The sequence below is a fragment of the Rutilus rutilus genome (genome assembly GCF_951802725.1).
Source record: "Rutilus rutilus genome assembly, chromosome: 18".
NCBI classification, from domain to species: Eukaryota; Metazoa; Chordata; class Actinopteri; order Cypriniformes; family Leuciscidae; genus Rutilus; species Rutilus rutilus.
The window spans coordinates 6,695,708-6,718,322 of record NC_140231.1 but is presented as its reverse complement, the minus strand read 5'-3'; the positions used below and the strand labels follow the sequence as shown (position 1 = coordinate 6,718,322).

At 39.4% G+C, this 22,615-nt stretch overlaps 1 protein-coding gene across 5 annotated transcripts in view; it reads left to right on the top strand.

Moving 5' to 3' along the window:
• The window catches only part of LOC311276901 (rho GTPase-activating protein 26-like), a 122,619-nt gene that overhangs the window by 62,450 nt on the left and 37,554 nt on the right, over positions 1 to 22,615 (top strand). For all 5 annotated transcript variants that reach the window (XM_084386909.1, XM_084386908.1, XM_084386906.1 and 2 more), the window contains exons 10-18: positions 20 to 114; positions 7,471 to 7,549; positions 8,411 to 8,447; positions 8,611 to 8,676; positions 9,099 to 9,173; positions 10,682 to 10,766; positions 12,324 to 12,382; positions 14,692 to 14,797; positions 16,808 to 16,967. In XM_084386909.1, the coding sequence (XP_084243035.1) occupies positions 20 to 114; positions 7,471 to 7,549; positions 8,411 to 8,447; positions 8,611 to 8,676; positions 9,099 to 9,173; positions 10,682 to 10,766; positions 12,324 to 12,382; positions 14,692 to 14,797; positions 16,808 to 16,967 (762 nt within the window). The remainder of the gene's footprint in view (positions 1 to 19; positions 115 to 7,470; positions 7,550 to 8,410; positions 8,448 to 8,610; positions 8,677 to 9,098; positions 9,174 to 10,681; positions 10,767 to 12,323; positions 12,383 to 14,691; positions 14,798 to 16,807; positions 16,968 to 22,615) is intronic.

The following is a 22,615-nucleotide window of genomic DNA, read 5'->3' as shown; positions in this document are numbered from 1 at the left end:
CTTTACGTTTCTCTTTCAGGGAGATGAGGAAAGCTTTACGCTCAAATCTTGCACCAGAAGGAAAACAGACTCCATTGAGAAGAGGTTCTGCTTTGACATTGAAGCCGTGGACCGGTGAGTTGACGGCCCGCATACCCGCCACCAGATGGCGCTTTAGTCCACATAACAATCCAGCAGGAGTCACACTTCCTGGCTGCTACTCAGGAAAGGGGGTGGAGATTTTAACTAGGTCTGCCAGGCATGAAAAGAGTACACTGCAGATAGCTTCAACCTGTCGTAACTGTTGCAGTAACTAGGAATGGAGAGGTGAAGTGGCCATCTCATGGGTTGAGGGAAGGAGAAAGCAGGCGATTACTTTATACTTCAGGCCAAAATGTCCTCAGCCCTCCTCAGAATGATGCAATGTTGGACTGTTACGTAGTAGCCCACCACGCTTTGCACACTGCAAACATATATATTTTTTGATACGTTAGTCTTGTTTCCCAGCAAACTTGTGTCAGATAATAAGATTTATTTCCACAGAATATATATCTTGAATTAAATTGAGTTTTTCTTTCCCCACTAAGATTCAAGTATACCTTATTATATTTGCGTTTAAAGCGGGGCTCAGTAGTTTCGGGATTTCTTCGCTGTATTCTCGCTTTTTGCTCGCAGGTTTCTCTCTAGAGCTCCCCCCACAGCTTCGGAATAGATATTTGACAACACTGTTGTAAAAACTCGTTGGCGATTCTCAGACACCAGAGGCTAGTAGATCAACGACATCAAAGCAGATGGGTCATTCTTTAAAACGTCTTCTTCATTCGGGTTCGAACAGCGTGAGGGAGCGCAATAATGACAGCATTTTAGCAGATTACTTTTGGCCGTAAAGCAATTGTTTACATCGCGAGACCTGATATCACGCGATACTTCCTGACGCGGCGGCCAGCGGCCCGCCGGCTCAAAGTTGCAAGTGCGAATTTTCCGCTCACGGGCACCAGGGGGGTGCGAAACGACCACCATTCAACCCGAAATAAGTAATATAACCATTCCAATGACTCCGAAGCTGTTCAGTTTAGGTAAAAAAGTTACTTAGTTCACCTTTAAAGGTAGGGTAGGTAATCCTGTTCAGAAACACTTTTTTTTATACTGGGTGAAATGGTCCTTCCATCCTGATAGTAGTCAATACATTATGTGTTTAGAAAAAGGAATGAAAACAATCAGACCTCTGTAGCAGCTGCAGGACAGTAAAAACTCTGACCAATCACTGCCATTCGGTGCGAATGTAAAGAACCAATCAGATGCCTTCATGTCTCGTGCCCGCCCTGAGCCCCACTGCGCGCGCTGCCCTGCGTGCACTCATCACATGTCACCGTTCCCGGAAATATTCAGCTCAAAGCACCTGCATATGCAGTCAGCGAAGGCAAACAAGGCAAAAACTACTTCCTCGGACCCTGCCCGCACTCTTGAACGACCTCCTCTGCTTCGCCCTCAACCCCGGACCTGTCCTCGAACCGACGATGCGGTACTTGTCTCCGGACTCGGAGTGTACGTTAGTCTTCATTAGAGTCAACAATGTTTTCATCATGGAAACTCTTACATGCAAAACACCGTATATGTTATGAATCTTACACGAAATTCACCTTCATCACAGTGTAACTGATGGTAATGGAAAAACGTGTATCAATGCAACCTGTTTTTAGTTTTGCCTTATAAATATAGCTCGTTACCGAATGAAACTTTACCATTATCGATATGCTAGCTTGATAGTGAGTACTAAAAGAAATCTTATTTGTTTATATTCATAGTGATAAAGTTAGGTATTTTATTACATGTGATTCTGACATGATGTCACTGTATGTACTGCGCTCCGTCCTCTCCACTCGTCTCAGGTAATAAATGCGTCTTCCAGCTGAGCCTGAGCGTTTGGCGTCGCGCGTTCATGTGTTTTGGGGGCGTGGCTTTGGAAGGAGCTCAGAAGGGAGGGGGTGGGAGTGAATGGAAATAATGAGCTGTGTTTATTGCAGATTAAAAGGTCTACAGTCACTCGATTTTTATATTTTCTTTTTCAGAGTACTTACATTTTAATTATGTATTGGTATATAAAGACAGTTTAAACAAATTTGGAATGGTTTTTTTTTAGAAAAATGATTACCTACCCTACCTTTAAAGGCACTGTATGTAATATTGACAGCTAGGTTGAAATGGGTAATGCAGTTCAAATTAAAAATATTTGAGAGAGTTGTTGTTTTCCCCGCCTCCTCCTCAGACTCGACGCTAACGCAACAGGAACGAGCGCAGTTGACAACGGAAAGCGACGAGCCTGTATATTTATCTGGATTTTAATGTGTTTTAATATGCCTCTGGTCATAGAGCGGTAACACTTTACAATAAGGTTTCATTAGTTAACATTAGTTAACTACTTTAGTTAACATTAACTAAGAGTGGACTGCACTTCTACAGCTTTTAATAATCTTGGTTAATGCTAATTTCAACATTTACTAATATGAACAAACAATGATTATTAACTAACATTAAACATAAAACTGGGTCCAACCCTAGCAAGGTGTACCTAATAAAGTGGCCAGTGAGTGTATGTCTGAATTCACTAGTTTTTCTTACTGTGGCCATTTAGTAAGCAAAGAATTTCACACACAGTCTGCACATGAATGTTACAGTAATGCCTTTTCCGTTTGTGTTACCTAATGATTTAGAACAGTGTCAATGTGTCATGATGAACATGATTTCCAGTTTTCCATCTTCTCTTTACACACTGACTGCTATTCTCAGATGGTGTAAAAAGAAAATCTTATTACTATAGCAACCGATGTAGCTATCACGGATATTGACAACATTATTTGGACAAACGGATCAGATTTCAGGATTTGCAAAATAAGAATATGAACAGTCCTTTGACAGTCCAATCAGTGCTTTGATAAATAGCTATAGATAGATATAACTACGGAAGCGTGTGCGCTCGCATCTCAGGTGTTTGCTGAGGAGCCGAGCACCGGCCGCTCAGCGGTGGTACAGCAACTGTGGCGACGGGACGTAACCTCTCCGTTCCCTCTTACAGGGAACGAGGGTTACATACATAATCGAGACGTTCAATTTCGGTCACATCTTGGGACTCAGCCGTGAAGCCAGTGCTGAGGCGGCCTCATATGAAGCAATCCGAGCGGCTGCAGATGCCATATGCCCCAGGAGCCTCTGAAAAAGTTTCAGTGGGGCCACTGTCATGCTCTTAAGTGAATTCAAGCAGTCCAACACTGACCAAGCACGTTCCTCTGTGAGGTGCGCTGTCTGGTTGACCAAGTCCAACTCCACAACGAGAAAAGAGATCCTCTGCACGGGGGAGAGTTTGCTCTTCTCCCAGTTGACCTGAAGTCCCAACTGGCTGAGGTGACTGAGCACCAGGTCAGGCTCTTGTGACTGGGCCAGTATGAGCCAGTCGTCGAGGTAGTTGAGGACGCGAACGCCGTGTTCCCTCATGGGAACAAGGGCCGCCTCCACGACCTTCGTGAAGACGTGAGGTGACAGCGACATCCCGAAGGGGAGAACTTTGTACTGATATGCCCGACCCTTGAACGCCCTTGTGAAGGGCCCAACTCAAACCCGACTGAGGGGCAGCTCACGATGGCATGGCAGCACTTTGCAGCAGGCTTTTGATTGCCCGAAAAGGCCACCTTGTGAGATGGGAGCATCGAGAAAGCGCACTTTGTCGACATCTTTCACCCCTACAAGGTTTAGCCAGGGAACACTTCTGGACCACCAAAGGCGGACATCGTCCAGCCGAGGGCCTCTGCTGCGACTTTATCCCGGTCAGTCATCATGCGCAGTTCCTGCATCAACCGGCGGCTCGCCGGCACACGACACGGTAGGAGTGGGAGGTCCACAGGGATTTTGCCCGGCGGATAAACTCTCGCTGGAATCCTCGATCCTTGACAAGCAGCGGCTTGTCAACAGCAGAGGGGACTCAAGCTTTCCGGAGAAAGAAGAGTCGCGGTCATGCGAAAACATGAACCACCCATAGACGCCGTCTCAGCATGCTTGTGGCAAGGCATGTGAGACAGCGACCGTGGCCGTCAGATAAGGACAGGAACGAATGCATCCAGAAATGCACGGATGAAATAACATCTTTAAAAAGACGCGGTGCAACACCCGTGTTTGCTCTTTTAGGGAAAAAAGCTCTTTTAGTGCTGAAGCGCACAGGGGAAACGGCCGCAGAACTGCTCGCAGGAATTAGTGCAGTGTGCAAGGAAAGCTCTTTTAGGGTGTCATTGAAACAGCAGGAAATGCTCTTGAAGATCGCGACCACCTCTGTAGCGCCGTCACACCAACACTGGTCAGCAGAGCTTCTTCCTGACTCGTAGTAAATCACTCGAACAAATGATTGCATCGCAACAACACAAGTGCTCGGCTCCGAAGTGAAAAGCTGAAATGCGAGCACACCCGCTTCCGTATTTATGGGCGCTGCGGGCGCAGCTTGCGAATCAAATATCGTATGGCAGTGTGCATTGGCTCGTTTAGTTTACACTCGAAGGTGAGATCCCAATTCGTCAGTCGGTCTGACGTAATGTTGAACAACGTTGACTGAAAGGGAACCACAGACTTGTGCTGGTCACTCTCTGACTTTTATTTCTGAAGAAATATGGCTGTACCTAGCATGCAAGTAAAAGCCAGTGTACTGTGCCGTGTGTTGGAAAACCTCTTAATATTTCAGTATGGCAGCTCCATCAGTAAATCAGTAGCACACACTCACACACCATTAACCCATGTGACAACTGAAGGTTAGGCAATGTCGGGTCAGGCAGACTGATGGTAATAGAACGGGGCTTTTTAAATGAGTTTGTGGATAGAAGCCACTGGTAGATTTACAATGTGTTTTGTGTATGTGATGTTCATTTTTTTATTGGCTAAGCCAACATTTGGGAAGGAGTTTGGATAGTGTTTTTGTGGGTTTGCAATCAGAAAAACAGGAGTATTTTGTAAAATTGCAATGTGATTTGTATAAAATATACTTGTGAATAGTTAATGGGTGTTTCTTCAACTATGAATGCTTTTGTCCTTGTCAAAAAAAAAAACTTTAGCATACGTTTAAAAAGTTTATTACAGAAATAATATACTTTAAAAGAATATACTTGTGCCTTTTTGACCCTTTTACTGTAAGTAGGACTTAAGTACATATTTATATGCAATTTAATACTTATGGATAGTGTTTGAAATATGGATAGTGTACTGTCAAATGTACTGACAAGCATTCAAAACTTGTATGTCATGTATTTAAATATATTTGTAATTTCAAAAAAATTTATGATGCATTTATAATTTAGTACATTAAAGTATATTTACTAAAAGGTGCATCGAGTGATTTCTGAGAAACACTGTTGAAAATTGTAATCAATATTTAAACAAGTAATTTTGCCAGTGTTTGCTAGATGTCTGTTCTGTGTGGGTGCTCAAAAAATATTGTGTTTGTACTTTGTACATTGTCCTGGCTGTGTAAACAGGAGAAAAAACTCTTGCAAGCAACACAGAGGTTGCTTTGTTTCTGCTCAATACGAGATTAACATTGGTTTTTGCTATGTTTCACAGAACCAAGATATGCTGTTGTATGCTGTCGTAGTTGTTGAATCGCAGCTGATTCATCCACACTTGCGCCAGCTGTCTGAAGTGGTTAGTCATTGGGCCCTATTTTAACGATCTGAAACGCAATTATCAAGCGCGAAACACAAGTAACTTTGTGGGCGGGTCTTGGGTGCTGTTGCTATTATACCGGCGGGATAAAATGACTCTTGCACCCGACGCAAATCTAAAATGGGTTGGTCTGAAGTAGCTACATTATTCATAGGTATGGTTTGGGCGTAACGTGAAATAAACCAATCAGAGCATCATCTCACATTCCCTTTAAAAGCAGGCACACTTGTTCCATGGCGGTTTGTTATTATAGTGACGGATTTGCCAGGCGCACGCCAGGAGCGGTTCACAGCCGAGGAGACCGACGTTCTCATCAGGGCCGTAAAAGACAGAGAAGTGACATTGTATGGGGATTGGAGAAACCCACCCAAATTAGCTTCGGTTTAACAGGCGTATTATAATTTTGGTAAATGTGTAAGCTATATTTTTTCACATCTTCATGGACACCACAATGATTTCCCTTGTGTGGAATATTTTTCCTTGTAATTATGTATGGTTTGCAAAAATGGCAACTGCTGAGTTTTTGTGTAGATGAGAGAAGCAAAGTGTATGCGCTACATTATGGCCAAAAATGCGCCCTTAAAATAGCATCTGAATAACGCGCCACTAACTTTAGACTAGGTTTTTCCTGGTCTGTGGTGGAATTGTTTTCTGGAACTGCAAAATAGCACCAGGGAACGTTTGTGTCGGAAAACGCCTCCTCTTTTCGCTGAACTGCCCCGGGAGCGCAAGTTCATTCCCTAATTTACCGACGTGCGTCTGTGGAGGGAAAAGTCTGCTGTGTGTCGGGTGCAAAATAGGAATGATACATGCGTCGGTGTACAAAGTCAATTGCGCTGGGTGCAAGATAGGGCCCAGTGTTGCATATGGTACAATGAAGGGAGGGGTGTATTTATTTTAAGTAGGGGTGTTTTTGTTTGGGTGTCGATTTCAAATAACAACAGTGTTTCTCAGAAATCGCTTACTGCACCTTTACCGCTGGCCGCATTGAGTTCTCTTTCGCACTTGAACGGACAAAAACACACAAAAGAATGCCAAAATGCCCGCTTTGTCGAGTGTCCTCGTAAGCACAGTCTTAAATTAGTTAAATAAAGTCTTAAATGATCGTAAAGAGTTGTCAGGTCCGCGTCATGTGCGGCAGGTCTTAAAGTGACAGCAGCCTAATAAACCTGCTGCTGTGATGTCTGTCATTTATGTAAATCAAAAAACAAAAGACAACGAGAAAATCACTCACTGCTCTTGACTGAGTAACTTTTGTAGCTTTAATAAGGATTCATCTATTTTTAAATGATAATGTATGCAGTGAAGACTGTGTTTGATAACTTTATATTATTATTCTACATTTGGAGATTAGCTGTGGAATTATTACAATATTGAAATATATTAAAAACTTTATTGTTAGGTGTGATTAATCGCTATTACAGAACAATGTGCAAATAATTAGTACACTTTTTTTTATCGCATGCTTTAGAGGTGTGTGTGTGTGTTTGTGTGCATGCATGTGGACTGTACCCCTGTGACAAAATGTCCCCACAAAGATGACAATATCCGGAATATTTGTCCTTGTGGGGAAATTCTTTGGTCCCCATGAGGAAATCGGCTTGTAAATCATACTAAATTCAGAAAGTTTTCTGTGATTGCATAGGGATAAGGGATAGAATATACAGTTTGTACAGTATAAAAATCATTATGTCGATGGAAAGTCCCCATAAAACATGAAAACCCAACGTGTGTGTGTGTGTGTGTGTGTGTGTGTGCCCCTGTGCATGCCTACGTGTGGACGTGTGCATGTTTCAGGCCTGGCGTGATCACCATGCAGGCGCTGTCAGAAGAAGACCGCAGACTCTGGATGGAAGCCATGGACGGAAGAGAACCGGTACTTTATCTGAAAGATCATAAATTTGTTTCGCTTTCAAATCTGAAAGGCTTCATCTTAAGAGTCTTTCACATGCTTGGCACTGCTGTGCATCAGATAAAGTGAATTCTCGTTTTGAATGCGTATTCATGAGACTCATTGCGCCTCATAAATATGCATGTTAAGGCCTTTAGCCTGTGTTCTTTTTTTGATCTGAATTCCCATACATTGGTTTAGTTAAACTTTTGCTTCATAATTGAATCTGCAATGTATTGTAGGATGTTTTAGGCTCTGTCTTATAATCTAGTGAGCTGCCTTGCTTGTCTGCTGCCTACATAGACAGCTATGTTTAAGGACAGCATGCTAACTTGATTAGAACCAGAATCAGTGACTGATGAAACACTCTTTAGGCAACATCTCAAATAGTGCTTATCACATAAAAAATAAATAACGCACAGGACCAAACCCTTCGACAGTTGATTTTGATAGTTAGCTGTTAGCATGCTGCTTAGCTAATCAGCATAAAAATTCATAGACCGCACAAATATTTGGTAAAATAGTTAACCATTTGAATTATTATCAAATATTATTTGGTTATTATACATTTATAATCCGTTTTTCAGTTGTCCGCCATGCCTATGAAGGCAGCTCACTAGGTTTTGAAACAGATAACGTGCTAGCATGCTGAATGACTCTTTCAGTATGGTGAAGCCTGATTTCAAAAGCTCTAAGCAAAGAGATTATACATGTAAAATAGTGCAAATGAGGCGTCTGCATTGTGTGCTATGACCGCTCGACTGGTAAAACAAAATTGTACTTGTTAAGTAGGAGATGATTTTTTGTGTTAACAGCCACAATCTTAACCACAATGTCTTCTCACAGGTGTACACCCTCAATCGGGATAGCCAGAATGAAGCCAGTAAGTATGGCGCCAGTTCAGTCATCTCAATTTGAAAAGAATCACAGAACTGCACACTCTTATCATGTCATTTTCATGAACATTTGTATGTTTTATATTACTGTTTGTTTTACCATGAACTTGTTCTGATGTTTTCTTTGTCCCAATGTACTTTCTATTCAAGTGGCCCAATTAGATGTCATCGGCTTCAACATTGTCACAAAATTCATCTATGCCGTAGAAACCAGAGGTACACCTCATATTGTTTTGTTTTTTTTGTTCAGAAATAAAGGTCAGATGGTGACCAGCACGTCCGAAATCACATACTCTCTTGAGTAGGTACTTATTTTGAATAAGTAATTACTTCACGACCGCTTAAAAAGTATGTTCTATATGTATAGTACGATTGAGTGTAGTATGTACCGTGATGTCATTATCATGTGACCTACCAGCGTCAGTTACGTCACGTCACTGCCATTCATAAATCCTCTCCCGTGGCCTCATGGGATAGTATAGTGTCCTTCGTATACACACTTCAGGATCTCACTGGAAGTAGTAGGTCATCCGGGGACTTTTCGACTACTCTTTTAGGAGTACTGTGAATTCGGACTTACTTAAGTATGCGATTTCAGATGCAGCCTATGTCTGACAACCTTTGGTTTCCTATAACAGGTATCGATGAACAGGGACTTTACAGGATCGTTGGCGTCAACTCCAGAGTGCAGAAACTACTCGGCCTGGCCATGGGTGAGAATCAGCGTCCTGCGGCTGGTCATTTTGCTTTAGTGAATTTAGGAGATTAAAATTAAATGAATTTCAGCCATAAATGTCACCTATACAATTTCTCAGCTTTAAAATTGTTTCAAGTAACATATTAGAGCCTTTTCACACGTACAGTCTTTACCGTTAAATCAACATGAAGAGATGATGTGGGAACAGGATCTTTTCATAAGAAACGGTTAATAAGTTCTGGCAATTTTCTGGTATGAGAAGTTGTATCATAAACCAAAATGCTCTGTTGGAGCTGTTTACAGTAAGATGTAAACATGCGCTAGACAGACGCCTGACCATCTCGAGACCCTTGCCTTCTTGTCCATTCATGAGCTCTGCGAGCAAACATGACGCTCTCTAAAGACACGTTCTCAGCAAGATCTTCCAGCAATGCCAAGAGTGCCATCCTCAAAACAAGCTCAAAACCAGTACAATGTTTATGTAGACATTACAGACGTCTGATTGGCCTGCTGTACATATGTGTATCTGCGTCTATATCCAGATACCTATATATATATATACTATATATGTTTTTGAAAAAAGTCTCTTCTGCTAATCTTTCATCAGCCATTACTCCAGTCTTCAGTGTCACATGATCCTTCAGAAATCATTCTAATATTCTGGTTTTATATTTAGTTATTATCAATGTTGGAAACATTGCTGCTTAATATTTTTTTTATAACCTGTGATACTTTTTTTCAGGATTCTTTGATGAATAAATAAATGAAAAAGAACAGCATTTATTTAAAATTGAAATCTTTTGTAACAAAATACACTACCGTTTCAAAAGTTTAGGGTCAGTAATTTCTTCTCTTTCTTTTTTGAAAGACATTAATAATTTTATTCAGCAAGGATGTGTTCAATTGATAAAAAGTGATAGTAAAGATTTATATTGTTAGAAACAAATTCGTTCATACACATGCTTATTGAATGAGACCGAATGTTGTCAAATTAGACAGTTAGTGAAACTAAATAGATACCATTGACCATGGTGTCTATTGGTACCATGGTATCTAGTTTTATTGCAACGCTCACTTGTAGTTTTTAGACAGCTGTGTTTAATTGTAATGTGAGGGGTCTAGTTGTCACGTTGCGTCATTGATTTACACTGTAAACTGCTCGTTGATTATAATGGAATGTATCTAGGTTTGCCACATTCCTCTCTTGCAGTGCAGACAGATTTATTGATTACAGTGTGTCATGCATTGCTCTTGTACAGACAGATATGTTGACTACAACAACGATGATCTTTTTTTGTGGAAGTTGGATCGTTTGCATGGTAGACATTTTCTTTTCTCAGCTCATCTTGTCAAATCAAATGAAATCCAAACCTAACCAAGGTCAATACCTTGACCTTGTTCTTTGCTACCATGGCGAAATCCATGTTCAAGTCCCTCTCATATTACAGTATTCTTACTGTACTTTCAAAGCACATCTGCCTCATTTGTGTAGGTAACCATAAGATACTGTAATCCCTCCTCTAGACCCCAAAACCTGTGCAGATGTGGAGCTGGACAGCACAGAATGGGAGATCAAGACCATCACCAGTGCAATAAAGCACTACCTCAGGTACCAACCGTCCCACTCACACATGACCATGACCATCAATCCAGTTATAACAGTCAATGCAACACCTCGCTTTGACTAGCCCCTGCAGTATTTCAAAAGTTAGCTTGACCGCTAAAGCAAGCATCATTTCTACAAATCCTTCATTTATATACACCTTTATTTATATAGCGCTTTATCCAATACAGATTGTTTCAAAGCGGCTTTACAGTGATAATAGGAAATTAATGCAACAGAGATTGTTTAGGCTGTACAGCAGCTCTAGAAGAAAGTCAATGTCCAGTTTAAGTACGTTTTTGATTGATTCATTTCTGTTGTAAATATCATTAGTTATTAACTTAGCTTACACGACAGCGTTTTCAACGGAAAACAGAAAACTTTTAATGCGTTCTGGCCGTTCATTTACACGACAACGCCGTTTTGGTGGCCTGAGAAGGCATTCTTTGAAATATGTTTTTTGAAAGCGTTACCGTTATCATCTCCGTGTAAACTTCAAAAACGTGAATCTGTGAAAACGGTGCCGGCATGCACATGCATGTTACGTGTTTAGTCTATACCAAGACAGCAACATAGTGTCGGCCCAGATCCGGCCCACATCTGGTACGCGTTGAATCCACATGTACCAGACGTGGCCCGGATCTGGGCCGACACTATGTTGCTGTCTGGGTAGGCATGCGCGTTTGAATGCGTATGTGCGCGGGCATATTGTCTTTCTTTACAAAGTGACATCGCCAATTACTTGTCTGGCATTCATAATACAGGGTTTTTAGTCGTTTTCCGCAGATCCGTGAGATCCGTCATTTTGATGACGTTTTCATCTGTTTAGAGGAATACAACTTTTGTCGTGAAAAAAAAAAAACTTGCAAAACCATGCAAAACACCCTGGAAAATACAAAATAATCTAGAAAATACACTCAGAACAAGTACATCTAACATAAATTAATACATTATTAGCTTACTGTGTGATTTGTATGTACATTTCTGAAATACTTAACTTGGACACAGTAGCATCTGATAACAGATCACTCGCAATTGTAATGTAGAAACATGCATTTTCTGTAAAGCTGCTTTGAATTAATATGTATTATGAAAAGCGCTATACAAATACATGTGAATTGAATTAAATTGAATCTGCAAGTAGTAAAAAAAAAAAAAAAAACACTTAAGATTTGAAGTAAGTTCACCACACACTTTTTCACAGGGAACCCACATGCTAGCACTGTGGCAATTACCACTCACATTTGTGTTAGAAAATGTACAAAAAAAATATAGTCATTAATGTTGTAAGCATAAGATGTTTTCTAACAAACCGTCTGATCATTCATATTATTCAACAGCATTGCTAATACACTACAAATTAGCCTCCAGTCTAAAAGTAAAACCTCTCGGAAGTTAGTGAATAAGTAGTATACAACTTTAAAACCGGTCAAGGAAGACCTTCATGACTTCAAACGCTCTCCGTTTCTTCTTTCTGGACGCCATGATTCCTTTTGTCTTTGAGTCTTTGAGTCTATTTGTCTGTTTGGTCTGTTATCTAATCGCTAATCTTCTCTCTATCAGGATGCTGCCGGGCCCTCTCATGACATACCAGTACCAGAGGAACTTCATCAAAGCAGCCAGTGAGTCTCTCTCCATCTGTCTGGTTATTTCCACTGATCTAATTTGATTGTCTGATACTATTTGACTACAGTTCGACCGTTTAAAGAGTAGGAGTGCTCAAGCTAGTAAGACTCGGTCCAAAGCAGGAAACCAGGGTGCAAAAAAATGAAAATGGATTCACAGCGTGGCGGCTGTTGTCTGAGACCTCAAGGGACGTTGTCCCTCCTCCAGATCTTCTTTTTGTAGACCGTAAACTTTCATTTTCACACTGCAAAAAAGAACTTTAAGCACAAACTTTTACATTTTGTTGGATTTTTGCTAATCAGTATTTTGTGTCTGAGATAATAAGACTTGTTTTCAGACATTATATTCTTTTCTTAAGCATAAATATACAACATTTAGTGAAGTTTATTTTTAAAAAATACATACTTTTTTTTATTTTTATAATATAACACATTTCTAATTAAATATTGTAATACTGTTTTATAAATAAATAAAGCTGTGGCTAATTTCCTATAAAGCAATGAAGGTTGAGCTACAGAAATATATTAATGCACAATATATTTCAGCCTCTCTCTCACTTTATATTTTTACTGGGGATTATTAGTATACCATGGCAGCCAAACTTATTAATATTTGAGTGATCTTCAGTCAGAAATTTCACACTTCAGCTTTAAGCACCGACTTCATTCAGTTTGATATTTGCTTAAAACAACAGTTTGCTAAAATGATCCCAATTACTTTGTTAAAGATTAAAATGGTTAATTAATTTCAAGCATTTTTTGTAAGTACTGCGGGAAAACGATTATAAGTATATTAAATATTACAGTATATATTCTAAGAAAATTCTTTTTAATGTAATTTTGCAAGTAAATGTATCTAGCTTTAAGGATGTTTGAGTATTTTGTTCAGGAAAACAAGAAAAAAACAAGGGAAAAAAAACGAGATGACCCCATTGTATCTCATGCTATCTTCATTTGATCTCGTTTTGCTCTCTATCATGGTTTCCTTTTTTGTTTCTGTTTGTCTGTCTTTCTCTCTGCTTTCTTTCCCACCCTTTCAGGGTGACGTTAGGCCCTTGTCCTCATATGAACTCGGCTTTTTCAGAGTGCTCCACTCCTCCCTTTCTGCCTTTCAAATTCTCTCTTTTCTCCACCCCTCCCCTCGTTCATTCCTGTCTATGCAAGCCGTTTATGTGATAAAGAGCAAGGTACCATCTGGAGTTTGCCCCTCATCAGAGAGAGAGATGGGAATATGGGAGTGAGAGACGTTGTGAACGTGTGTGTAACTGGAGAAGACTAAATCAAGAGAGACGAGAAAGTGTGAAAATGTTTGTGTACAGTCTAGTGGTTCAGTTTCTGTTCAACACAATGAAATACATGTCTGGTCTGGTTATGTGCTATCTTTATATAACTGGGACTTGCAGTTTAATATATGCAGGAGATCATTTGCTTTACCTGTATTTTGTGTGTAAACAATATTGTTCTTGTAATATTAACTAATTAAAATCATTTTTAACTAATGGGGAAGGAAGAAATAATTATAGATTTTTTTTAATGCTTTATTTCCAGCAAATAGCAGTACATGGGTAACTTTTATATTACATCACATGCTTAACAATACAATATAAATTACAAAAAAAGAAAGAAAAGGGGGAAAAAAGAACAAAATTATTATAGATATACGGTATTAAATATTAAAATGTACAAGTTCTGAAAACACTATTTAATCTATAAATAAAGCTGGCATTGTTTGTTCGAATCCAATGAATGTGAGGCTATAGAAATATAATAATCCACAATATATTTTTCTCCCTTGTTATGTCACCTATATACTCTTGTTACCGGGGATTATTAGGATATCAAGGCAGCCGGTGAGATTACTCTAATATTTCAGTGACCTTTAAGAGCCGCTTCTGGTGGCTTATCCTTGCCCTTAAACACTGCTGCAGCCGTCACGTGCACTAGGTGGCACAGTTTCTGTGCTTTTACATCTAGACAGACACAGACACACACACACACACACAGGAGCATTAATATCATTTTAATTGGAATAATGTGTCTGTGTTGGTGCAGACTGTGTCAGTGGGGAACGGGATCTTTTGTTCCGTCTTACAACAGCAGCGACAGATGCAGATTTCCAGCCCTGAAGTCTGTCAGTGAATGTTGAAATATACATCAAGACTTACACGGCCGAAGCCAAAGAGACTGGACTCTAGTTAAATACAACACTGTACAATGCCTACAGTTCATGCGGAACAAAAGGAAATGTGCTTGTTTTCCTTTGCAACCCCTCACTCTCTCGCTTCCTCTTTTATCCGTCTTCCTAGAACTGGACAATCCCGAGGCGAGGGTGGCAGAGATCCACTCCATAGTGCACCGTCTCCCAGAGAAGAACCGCCAGATGCTGGAACTTCTCATGAAACACTTGGCCAAGTGAGTTTTGGGGTTGACGCCCCTTTTTATACGGTGTTACAAATCCAACAGGAGCCAAAGACCTTAGAGGATTGCCATTGTAAAAACCTCAAGCATGCTGACGGCAATAAAGGCCTCAACTTCCCCTTTGTGTTTGTCCAGCTAAAAGAGCGGCTTGTTTTCCTCCACCTGTCCTTTCCTCAGTCTCCTTCCCTCCTGTACCCGGCTCCGTTTTCTTTTGTGCGAGTCTAATTTGACACCCTTGCCTGCCGAGCTCTGCAGAGCCGTTTCTCACTAAAGCTGGCAGATTTTGACAGAAAACTTCTAAGCGAAAATCCTTTTTAAAAGATCGGACAGATTCATGATAATCCGTAACAATTTTGGGATTGAGAATATATTTGAATATACCCAATTTATTTATTTGCATAGCCTTTAATCGCTGGCATTGAATGCTGTCCTCGTCGGTTGGAAATTATCTTGTCATGTGGAATTTTAATAAATCTCTTCACCTGAGAATACCAGTTGTTCACTGCAAAAGCCAGTGTGCACACACTGTTAGAAAAATCTGTAGAAATTACAGTATTACTGGCAGCTACTTGCCAGTAACTTACTGTAGATTTAAATTGATGTTATTTACTGGCAACAATTTGTTCAAAATTAAATGAACATTATTAACAAGTCTTTATCGTTACAGAATAAAACTAAAATAACAGCCTCATGCAAAGCATTCTGGGAACCAAAATCTGAAGGAAAAAAACAGAAAAAGGTTGATGAAGATTTCTGGTTCCCAGAATGCTTTGCATTAGATTGTTATTTTATCATTTTATTCTGTAAAGACAAAGACTTGTTAATGTTTAATGTTCATTTAACTTTGAACAAACTGTTGCCAGTAAATAACATACATTTAAATCTACAGTAAGTTACTGGCAAACAGCTGCATAACTACAGCAAATTTTTTACAGTGTAGGATTCATTTGGTATTTTTCTGTTTCGGTTTCTGTTTACACTAAATCAGAATTTACAGACTTTTGAGTTTGCTCATCAAATACACACACACACACACCCACACACTCAGTTTCGCTATCTTTGTGGGGACTCTCCATAGGCGTAATGGTTTTTATACTGTACAAACTATCTTCTATCCCCTTACACTAACACTACCCCTAAACCTACCCATCACACACAACTTTCTACATTTTTACATTTTCAAAAAAACACAATTTAGTATGTTTATTAATACATTTTCCTTGTCGGGACCTCTGGCTGATCCCCACAATGTGGGTGATCTTAGGTTTTACTATCCTTGTGGGGACATTTGGTACAATGTAATATAAACCTGTACACACACACACACACACTACAGCTGTTTGATTGATTTCTCACAATCAGTAGAAAAACCAAGCAAAACACCCATATTACTTTACCAAACTATTTCAAATTTAGTAATAATTGTGTAACTACAAGGGTGGTAAAAGGGTCAAAATTATACTATTTTAAAAGGTTATTTTGTATTCGGTTTAGAAGAACGTTAACATGCTTTAATGTTCAAAAAACAAAATTTTCACACTCCGTACATTATTGCAGGTCCTCTATTCCCAGTCTGTCTGAAATGCGCTAGTGTGTGTGTGTGTGTGTGTGTGTGTGTGTGTGTGTGTGTGTGTGTGTGTTTGTTTTAGGATTCCAGTTATAATAAATTTATTACATGAATTTGATGTTAAGGAATGCATAATATATTACAGCAAGTTTTAAAAAGACAGCAACATTTACTCATGTGCTGTTTTTTTAGAATGAAAATGATCCCATTATAAGAATAAAAGAGCACATTTTGAGTAAATATTTTTTTCTTATTCTTTAAATGACATCATGAAATAATTTTTTTAATCAAATTTTATTCAAATTCATTTTTGTTGATTTTGTTTAGTTAATGCAGCCCTATTTTTGTTACACTGTAAATAAAGCTGAATATAGAGAAAAGCACTAAACTATACTAAGGAATAAATGACTGAATGAGATATGTTACTCTCTCACCAGAGTGGCCAGTCACCACCAGCAGAATCTGATGACGGTCGCTAACCTCGGCGTAGTGTTCGGCCCTACACTTCTGAGGCCTCAGGAAGAGACCGTCGCAGCGATCATGGACATCAAGTTCCAGAACATTGTGGTAGAAATCCTGATCGAGAACCATGAACGGGTATGTTTTTTATTCCCAGCTGACAATTTTGAGTTCCCAGAACGTTCTGGAAGCGTTAGATAGAACTAACGTTCTCTGTTGGTTAGCCAGGAAAGTTTTCTTCACGTAAATATAACGTTCCCCTAACCTTCCCAGTAAGTTCTCAGAACGTTCCCAGTAGGTTTTCCTAACCTCTTCACTCTGATATCATTCACCCTGCTGTACGTCAGTAATCATCCAGCACTGCTGTGTCCCATGATGTAGTATAAGCGGCATAGGATGGATGGATGGATGGATGGATGGATGGATGGACATCAATAATCAGTATAGCCTACTACTGTCTTGTTTTGATCTATTGTTTAACCAATAGGAAAAATCCAAGCACATAAATCATTATATGGAGGATTAAATAAGATTTACATTTGACCATTAAAATGTAAGATTTCATAGAACTTGTATGTACCACAATAACCCAGATTTGAAGTTTCTTCAGCACCAAATATCAACTTCAACACAATAGGGTTTTTAAAATATGAAATTTCTTCACAGACATTCAAAATGAATAAACTATTATTTATGGAAGCTTGTTTCCACCTCAGAATAAAACATTTAAAAAGATAATTGCGACTTTTTATCTCACAATTGCGAGTTGTTGACAAATCTTGCAATTTTGATTTTATTTCTCGGAGTTGCATGATATAAACTCGCAATTGAGTGTTATAAAGTCAGAACTGTGAGATATAAAGTCAGAATTGCGTGATATAATGTTGCAATTGTGTGTTATAAACTCGCAATTGCGAGATGTAAAGTCACAATTGCGTGAAATAAAATTTAAATTTTTTTTAAATAAATACAATTTTGACTTTATAACACGCAATTGCGAGTTTATATTTTCCAATCCTGACATCTTTTCTCAGAGTTGTGAGTTATAAAGTCCAATTCTAAAGGGAAAAAAAACTGTACTGAAGGACTTTTTCCCTCAGAATTGCAAATAATCTTCCAATTGCGTGTTATAAAGTCAAAATTGCGAGATATAAACATGAATTTCTGAGAAAAAAAAGTCAGAATTGCGAGTTTATATCTCACAATTCTGTCTTTATAACACGCAATTGCAACATTTTATCACGCAATTCTAAGAGAATTAAAGAAGATCGAGAATAAAAAGTTGCAATTACCTTTTTTATTTTTTTATTCTGAGGCGGAAACAAGCTTCCATAATTATTTTACTTCAAATAGGATAACATTACATCATTTCTTACCACTGGATTGAGCAGTTTAGCTGGACATACCAGTAAACATAATTTTCTCTTCAATTAGACGTGTCAAATCTCTCTGAAATCTCTATTTACTCTCGTATGTATGTATATATGTTAATTATCAGTAATTATTCAATAAAGAGACCGATAAACATGTTAGTCACTCAGTCAGTAAAACGAAAGGACCGTTCATTTTTTAATTACTCAAGTTGGCGCGGCTTTCTGTGAAAGACAAACGGCTTAATATCTTTAGCTATGAAATTGGATTTATCAGATCATTATAATGCGTTTGACTGATATAATTTCTACTCTTTATTAAAAGCTGTATTCAACTAATTTCATTTCATGTAATTCTGCAAAATATAGTTTATGGTTATGAAAAAGGACACATTTCAGCATTAGAATAATCTCTGTATTGGTCATCTCACAAGTTTACATAGTTATGAAAATAAAACATATAAAGAACCTGCAAGGAACCTTCTGGGAAGGTTCTCTTTAGAACCTCCCTGCTACGTTCTGGGAGCTACAAAAAAACATAACCTACAGAGAACGTTACTAGAACGTTATTTGGTTCCAAAAAACCCAAATGGGAACGTTGGGGGAACGTTCTGTGTTTACTGGGTCGCTTGTAAGATATGGTTGCTAGCTGACCAGAATAGCCAGTCATATACTATGAAACTTGGGCTAAGCATGTTTCTTTCTTCTGAACCTTTGGTGATGATCTCCACAGCTAATGATTTAAATGGCTCATTAGATTGTTTTTATCAATTTGTCACCGTATTCACCCTAAAGGTGCTCACACCAAAGTGTGAAAGAAGGATGTAATTCTTCTGTTAAAGGAGGCGACACTGATTTAGCAGCGAGACCCTTTTTAAGGGACACACTCTGTAACAGGTAACTTCAAAGCCAACAGGAGCTTAAGGGTAAATCAGCTTAGAGTAGTTGCCATGGCAACATGCAAATCGGCTCATGGCTGATTCCTCAAGCTGACCCCACAGTCACATGACATAGAGCCACTCCCCCCTGCCTGAAGGGGTGAAGTGGCCAGGGTAAGTTTTAAGATCAAGGCTGTCACCACGTCCTGTGCATTTAACCTTCCCATGTCTCGTCCCCGTAAAGACACGGCACGTGCTTTTTGTTACTCTGTGAATGCAAGCATTGTAGGCTACCTATCCTATATCTGTCAGCATATATACACAGTTATGTACAGCAGCAAACAAACAGTAAACTGACTGTAACATAAACCTGATCCTCAAAAAGCTTTTCATTTACAAACACGTAATAGACTCTTTGCATAAAAACTTGTGACCTTCATTCATTTTGTGTCTCAAGAGAAAGGGATTTTTTCTCAGCATTCTTAATAGCATAGTTCACCAAACAAATAATATTTTGTATATCTTATGTTGTTCCACACTCATTTGACCCCCTCATATGAAATTTTACAGAATGCCCACTGTTCTTTTTCCTTGTATGCATTCACTGAGGCCAGAATAAAATGTAAAATCCTTCTGTCTATTTTCTTAATGCATTTTTTTGGTTCATTTGTTCGATAAAAAAACATATTTAGTTATTTAGTGTGCTTAAAGGGATAGTTCACGCTAACACCATGTCCTTACCAGACGCAACGCGCGACAATCAGAGTTTTTGTCCCAACTAGCCGCGACGTCGACACGAGATGATTCTATTTTAGAAACGGATTCTATTTTTCTGTGACGTCACGGCTAAAACAACAACACAAAGTATGATAATCGCAGATACTGTTTATGTGCTTTATTTAATGTTACAGTTTTTCTCAATCGATTTGACACATTTCTCCAAACTCAGGTCACTGTTCTCAAAACAGTTAACACAGTGATCTAAACACGTTGTACATTTTCCTTCATTTCATGCACATTACAAATCACATGCATCACACTGTGCACAAAATTCTCAAATGTTTTCACAGTAGTTCATACAGCCAACCAAACTTTAATATATCAGGAAAAAACAATTGCAGCTTTTTAAACTGGTTTTACAAAAATCACAATCATTTGTGCACCATTTTTCCAAACAAAACAAAAAAACTCTGTTATTTGAGGGTTGGAACAAAACTCTGTAGGGCTGTGGCCCTCCAGGAACTGAGTTTGACACCTGTGGTTTACATAGCTATCTCAATTACAAAAAAAAGAAGAATGGGAAAAGGAGGAGGTGTAAAGCCGCGTTTCCACCGAAATTACCCGGAACAATTTGTCCGGGGAACTTTTTGTCCCCCAGACCTGTTGCTGTCTGCGTTTCCATCGCGGTCTAAAGTACTGTGAAGATTAGGCAAATTAGTCCGGTGACGTTGGACTGCTCGCTACTTTACAGTTCCCGCTGGATTTCATCCTCTGAATTTAAGCTTCATGAAGCCTGAACCTCGTCGTCGGCCCATCGGTCATATTTTTTAAACTTAATTGTTGATTCGACTGACTTCTAAAACCACCCCGGAAAGTTCCTGAACTTTGAAAAAGTACTACCTCGTTAGCAGGGACTTTCTGAGGGGGAAATTTTAACCAGAACTTAATTTAGACCCTTGTTCCTGTGGTCGAAACACACCGAAGTACCACCCCAAAGTCCCTAGTGTCTGGGGAAAGTTCCTGCGATGGAAATGTGTCTTAAGGTGAGAGGTTTTGGAGAGGATAGAGAAAGGGTAATATTGAGAGGGAGAGGAACAGTGGAAGAGGTAGAAAGAGATGAGGGGAAAGGAATAGATGGCAATGGTATTAGTAGAAGGAGCAAGAGAAGAAAATATAAGAAGACCTGGACAGAGGAGAAGGGGAGAGCAAGGTGTAAGAGGAGGGAGTAGAGGTAGAAGGATAAAGTACAGACAGGTTCCAAATGAAATCAGAGCCAACCTAATATACCATCATATAAATTATGGTCTTTCCTTGAGGGAAGCTGGACAGAGAGTTCAGCCCAATATAAACATTGTGCCACAGTCAATGTCCCTGGTCAGCAAGTGCTGCAGTCCACTGACGTTGTGGCACGCAACACTGTCTTTGGGCCGCACAACACAGAAAGGCTTCTAAGGTTTCTAACTGTGAGTTCACACCGCCGCCGGCAAGAGCGTCAAAGTGGCCAGAAGTCATTCATTTTCAATGTGAGCCGGCAGCGAGCACCAAGCGAGGGCGGTGCGTCTTAGACGGTGAGAGCGGCGAGGAGAGTTGAAGTCAGGCCAACTTTATGGTAATGAGCTATGACGTGGTTCGGCGGCAACCAATCGGAAAGTAGAAGTCCTCTGCTTGAGAGGATTCCAGAGAGAGCAGTCAAGTAAACTTTGGTTCCGACGACATTAGTTCCCAAGCAAAAATGGTGGAGAGGTTGATCATGTCAATTCAATCAATTCCTTTTATTGTCATTGCATGTAAAATACAATGAAATTAATTAGCAAACCCTACGGTGCATCCACACATAACAACACAAAAACAATAATTAAGACACCATAAATGTAACACACTACAATACAGAAACTTGATAGATTCATGTAATTACACATTGTTGTCACAAACAAAGTGACCTTAACTGTAATTATAATCTGTATACTTGAATCATGATTTACCAAAGTATAGTCAAAAGTTCAGTTCTTTGCAGTGTTGTTAAGTTCTCTTACAGCTCTGGGGTAGAAGCTATTCTTAAATCTATTAGTCCGTGATGCAATAGATCTAAAGCACCTACCAGAGGGCAACTGGACAAACAGATGATGTCCAGGGTGGGATGGATCCTTAAGAATGTTAGCTGCTCTACTCAGACAACGCAAGTTGAATATGTGAATGTGAATTTGATAAGAAGATGTGCAACACTATTTATAGGCAACATTTTCGTGCTAGAACGCTTGTTTTTCAGCGGGAATGCAATTAATTTGCTCAAATCAACACCGACCAATTGCATTAAGGTTACACTTCAACCTGGACAGTTATTGTAACGTAGGCTGCACACAAATTAATGTTAATTAAAGAATCAAGTAAACGTCTCCTATAAACTCCATGTTGAAATTAGACTAGCACTTAACCATGAACACAAAAGCCACATTACACACATGGCTTTAAATTGTTGAGTTCTTTCCATCGATAATTTTTTTTCCTTTCACATTTAAAAGATTACATGAGGTTAACTTATAACCTACTTGTGGTCAGTCTGCACAATTTTGCTTCAACATGCTTGTTTGCTTTGCGGCCCCTTTAAATAAAGTTTGCAAAACCAAGCATTCGATCTACGTCAGAGCATCCAGGAATCTTTCTTTGGCGTGGTTGTCAGGGCAGCGAACACGAATTTTGACGCGCTCGCCGGCGGCGGTTGGAACACAGAGTAAGGCTTTTTTGAAATACAATGAAATACACTTTCTGCAGGGTGATCAGGAACAAGTTGAGCGAAATTGTGTAGTTGTTTGGGACAATT